Source organism: Penaeus vannamei, chromosome 22 (genome assembly GCF_042767895.1).
Source record: "Penaeus vannamei isolate JL-2024 chromosome 22, ASM4276789v1, whole genome shotgun sequence".
Taxonomy (NCBI): Eukaryota; Metazoa; Arthropoda; class Malacostraca; order Decapoda; family Penaeidae; genus Penaeus; species Penaeus vannamei.
This window is the reverse complement of record NC_091570.1, coordinates 22,278,705-22,283,704: the sequence shown is the minus strand read 5'-3', so window position 1 is coordinate 22,283,704 and position 5,000 is coordinate 22,278,705. Positions and strand designations below refer to the sequence as shown.

The window sequence follows — 5,000 nt, the reverse complement described above, 5'->3', positions numbered from 1 at the left end:
CCTCTTTCTCCTTGTCTACCTGTTCCTCTTTCTCCTTGTCTACCTGTTCCTCTTTCTCCTTGTCTACCTGTTCCTCTTTCTCCTTTTCTACTTGTTCCTCTTTCTCCTTGTCTACTTGTTCCTCTTTCTCCTTGTCTACTTGTTCCTCTTTCTCCTTGTCTACCTGTTCCTCTTTCTCCTTGTCTACCTGTTCCTCTTTCTCCTTGTCTACTTGCTCCTCTTTCTCCTTGTCTACCTGTTCCTCTTTCTCCTTGTCTACCTGTTCCTCTTTCTCCTTGTCTACCTGTTCCTCTTTCTCCTTGTCTACCTGTTCCTCTTTCTCCTTGTCTACCTGTTCCTCTTTCTCCTTGTCTACCTGTTCCTCTTTCTCCTTGTCTACCTGTTCCTCTTTCTCCTTGTCTACCTGTTCCTCTTTCTCCTTGTCTACTTGTTCCTCTTTCTCCTTGTCTACCTGTTCCTCTTTCTCCTTGTCTACTTGTTCCTCTTTCTCCTTGTTTACTTGTTCCTCTTTCTCCTTGTTTACTTGTTCCTCTTTCTCCTTGTTTACTTGTTCCTCTTTCTCCTTGTCTACCTGTTCCTCTTTCTCCTTGTCTACCTGTTCCTCTTTCTCCTTGTCTACTTGTTCCTCTTTCTCCTTGTCTACCTGTTCCTCTTTCTCCTTGTCTACTTGTTCCTCTTTCTCCTTGTCTACTTGTTCCTCTTTCTCCTTGTCTACCTGTTCCTCTTTCTCCTTGTCTACCTGTTCCTCTTTCTCCTTGTCTACCTGTTCCTCTTTCTCCTTGTCTACCTGTTCCTCTTTCTCCTTGTCTACCTGTTCCTCTTTCTCCTTGTCTACCTGTTCCTCTTTCTCCTTGTCTATCTGTTCCTCTTTCTCCTTGTCTACCTGTTCCTCTTTCTCCTTGTCTACTTGTTCCTCTTTCTCCTTGTCTACTTGTTCCTCTTTCCCCTTGTCTACCTCTCCCTCCCCTCCTCCTCCTCCTCCTCCTCCTCCTCCTCCTCCTCCTTTCTCCTTGTCTACCTGTTCCTCTTTCTCCTTGCAACAGGAACGACGAAGGGAAGGGCAAGAAAACACACGAATATGCCGAAGGCCTTTTCACTATTGCTACCTCTGCCTCTCCCTCTCCTGCTCTTTCACTATTGATGAAGCAATAGTGAAAAGGCCTTCGGCATATTCGTGTGTTTTCTTGCCCTTCCCTTCGTCGTTCCTGTTGCAATCTGTTCAACATGAATTCCACACATGTACTCTTTCTCCTTGTCTACTTGTTCCTCTTTCTCCTTGTCTACTTGTTCCTCTTTCTCCTTGTCTACTTGTTCCTCTTTCTCCTTGTCTACTTGTTCCTCTTTCTCCTTGTCTACTTCTCCCTCTCCCTCTCCTTCTCCTCCTCCTCCTCTTTCTCCTTGTCTACCTGTTCATCTTTCTCCTTGTCTACCTGTTCATCTTTCTCCTTGTCTACCTGCTCCTCTTTCTCCTTGTCTACCCGTTCCTCTTTCTCCTTGTCTACCTGTTCCTCTTTCTCCTTGTCTACTTGTTCCTCTTTCTCCTTGTCTACTTGTTCCTCTTTCTCCTTGTCTACCTGTTCCTCTTTCTCCTTGTCTACCTGCTCCTCTTTCACCTTGTCTACCTGTTCCTCTGTCTCCTTGTCTACCTGTTCCTCTTTCTCCTTGTCTACTTGTTCCTCTTTCTCCTTGTCTACCTGTTCCTCTTTCTCCTTGTCTACCTCTACCTCTCCCACTCCTCCTTTTCCTCCTCTTCCTCCTCTTCCTCCTCCTCCTCCTTTTCCTCCTCTTCCTCTTCCTCCTCTTCCTCCTTCTCCTACTTCTCCTCCTCCTCCTCCTCCTCCTCCTCCTCCTCCTCCTCCTCCTCCTCCTCCTCCTCCTCCTCCTCCTCCTCCTCTCTCTCCCTTTCCCTCTCCCTCTCCCTCTCCCTCTCCCTCTCCCTCTCCCTCTCCCTCTCCCTCTCCCTCTCCCTCTCCCTCTCCCTCTCCCTCTCCCTCTCCCTCTCCCTCCCTCCTCTACCTTTTTTTCCTTCACCACTTGTTATAGTTCCTCTTTAAATACCTGTTTTTTTACTCGTCAAGTGTAGTGTGTAATGAATATGATAATTTCCATTGTCTCCTCCTAAGCGTTCTTTTCTTTTCCCTTTCTCTTGAAGGTGATACTAAATTACCTGGAGGGGGGAGCTCGGGAGCCCCTGAACGAGGTGATCAACAAGTCCCTCCGGCGGGCTACCTACATCCCGGTGACGGACTCCGAGATCGACCCGACGCTGCTCACGTGATCCCGCGACCCGCCATAGCATAAAAAGAAAGGGGGAGGAAGAGGAGGAGGAGGAGCACCACCACCATCCTGCGTTCTCGTGGGTCGCGCATCAGTGCATCTCGCTGGCGACTTGTATAGGAGGTTATACAAGATGACAGGAATATTTTTATGACCTTTCTAGCGCTATTAACAAAGTTAAAGTAATAAAAAAAAAAAACTTCTTTGCGTGCTGACGACAAAAAAGTAATCCAACAGCTGTGTTACGTAATTCCTTCGCTATTTTTTTCGAATCTTTTGGGTAAGAAAGGATTATGATTATGATGATAACTTCAGTCTGGTCTGGAGTTTGCTAATCTGGAGATAAGATAAAAAAAAAAAACACCCAAAGGTTTGGCAAAGTTACTGCACTGCTGTCTATCCTTGCCACTTCAGCTTTTTTGGCATTATATTTTGAACCACTTTTGTTATTGGGAAAAGGAAACTTTTTATATAATGTGTTGCTCTCTCTTTGTTCGGGTCGTCGGCTTAACCATATCTTTTGTTCAGTCTTGCCAAGACCTGATCATTTGTTTATCCCTTTTTTATTATTACTTTGATATGTTCATAAAAGTCTTGAAGAGATATTATTGGTGCAACCTGTCAGCAATCTTAAACAGAAGCAGGGAAGATGAGTATTTATATAATATTTTCATAAAACCCTAAGAAATATATATCACTTAGTAACAAAGGCTTGCAAACGGTGGTTATAACGACACAGAGTTTATTGTTGAATGGCTTGGAAAAAAGAAGTACAGGGACTTTAAAAATGGTAAAGTATATGACAAAAAAGTTCTTATTTTTCTTTATTTTTCGTTTTCGTTTTATATCTCTTGTGAAATATTTCTAAGTAAATTAATGACCGTTTCAACAGTTGTTTTCACTACCCATAACATTATTTACGAGAGTAAGAAGGAAGAGAAAGTCGAAATGAATATGCAATTAAAATAAAAGCCTAATAAGTAGCAGAAAAGACCGTGCTGCTTCAGTGACACAGGCCTATAGAAAACTGTAAAGATTTTCAGGAGAACTCAATTTCAGTGAAACAACTCTGTGTACTGATCAAGTCCTGAAGTCCAACGCTATTAACTGAGGGGAAATGCAAAGGGGAAGGAGAGTAATTTAATGTGAAAGGAGATGAAAGAATATTGCATTAGTAACGGTCGAAACTCAAAACAGTCCCCCAATCCCTTGCCTGTTGGCAGGGAGGGGGGCTAAGGAGGCGAGGACTGGGACCCAATGCTGGGGCTCTCCCCTACCCTAGGCCGCCTCAGCCCTCGACTCAACTAATTTTGCTCGGTCTATTTCCCCTCCTGCTTTTTCGTTTCCGTCCCTTCTCCAACCTCTTCTACTATCCACTCCCTAAGGGGTGAGAGCAGTGCTGAAAGGATGACTTTGTGCCAGTCCCGAGTGGCCTGAGGGAGCCATGGGCACGGACGGTATTCCCCTGTTTTAGTTGTCTAGCCCTTACCCCTCAATAGGGATCCCGAGGGGTGGATTGTTTCTTTCCCCAACATAGTCCAGTCTTGCCTTGTCCAATAATGAAGACGTTATATCGTTTTTTTTAGGGGCAATGAGGCTTACCCCTTTATCAAATAGCCCCACCAGTTCAAACTCTCCCGGTTCCCCGACCCCAGATTCTCCTTTGACCACGACTTTGAACACTACAACTGCTACCCACTCCTCAATGCTTACTAGTACATTATCCTCCCAAGTCGAGACTCCTACTCTCCCAACTTCCTCAACTCCATCACCTCTAACCTCACAACCTTCTTCCTCAATCACCCCATCCTCCCTTATTACTACTTTACAGCCTTATCCTCCACCTCTCCGTAATACTAACCCTCTCAACAATACTACCTCTTCCACACATCCCCGTCCTTCTACCACGTCATCTCTGCAAACATCTTAAATACTCTATTTAGTCCAGCCAAATGGGATGGGCCCCTATAAGTCCTTACTCAGACACTCTTCTCTTTCAACAATGTCTTCAAAAACGATTAGGCAAAGACCCTTCCCTACCCGACCCGATTGTTTAGTTACATCTGAAACCCAAGCTATAGCATTATCAACTCTGACTGGTCTCTCTGGCAACCCCTTTCCTGCAGAACCTCATCCAACCCTCAATACTTGTACCGGAACTGTCTCTGTCTCCCCAGCAAACTGCCCTATCTATAACAAGGATTGGTCAGATTGTGGAGAAGAATTACTCGCCTGCCTCACGGTGATGTGATATGAGTACAGCGCTACTCCATTCCTCCTAGTGGTCATCTTAAGAACCCCACCAACACTCCCAAAATTACTTTCCGTAGACATGACCTTCCCTTTAATTTAATTTACATTGGTGGAGAATCCCTCCCTGTCCGACCATATCAACCTCCTCCCCATCTATGTCAAAACTGTTGGCGTTTAGGACATCCTGAAAAACACTGCCGTACCACAGCCCGATATCCCCTACGTGCCCAACCTAGTCATAACCGATCAGACTACTCTGCACAATCATGCACATGTGCCAACTGCGGCGGCCCTCATAATGTATTTTATAGAGGCTGCCCCACCTACAAGTTTGAGTCTGAGGTGGCAGCTCTCAGATACAGACTTGGTCTCTGTGTGAAGCCAGACAGGAAGCACGTTGACGAGGCTTCTCCCATACTCCCTACTCCAGAAATGTCGCTCGCTCTGCCCCTCCCCCTCCCTCCCAAGAT

General features: G+C 45.5%; 2 protein-coding genes across 2 annotated transcripts in view; both read left to right on the top strand.

Moving 5' to 3' along the window:
• The window catches only part of l(3)80Fj (lethal (3) 80Fj), a 42,646-nt gene extending 39,480 nt beyond the window's left edge, over positions 1 to 3,166 (top strand). The window contains exon 44 of the mRNA XM_070136713.1: positions 2,153 to 3,166. Coding sequence (XP_069992814.1) covers positions 2,153 to 2,278 — 126 coding nt within the window. The 3' untranslated portion in view covers positions 2,279 to 3,166. The remainder of the gene's footprint in view (positions 1 to 2,152) is intronic.
• Positions 3,167 to 3,868: 702 nt separating this feature from the next.
• LOC113820420 (uncharacterized) overlaps positions 3,869 to 5,000 on the top strand; it is a 30,779-nt gene continuing 29,647 nt past the window's right edge. Inside the window, exons 1-2 of the mRNA XM_070137043.1 lie at positions 3,869 to 4,009; positions 4,540 to 5,000. The exon at positions 4,540 to 5,000 is cut by the window's right edge and continues 88 nt beyond it. Coding sequence (XP_069993144.1) covers positions 3,869 to 4,009; positions 4,540 to 5,000 — 602 coding nt within the window. The remainder of the gene's footprint in view (positions 4,010 to 4,539) is intronic.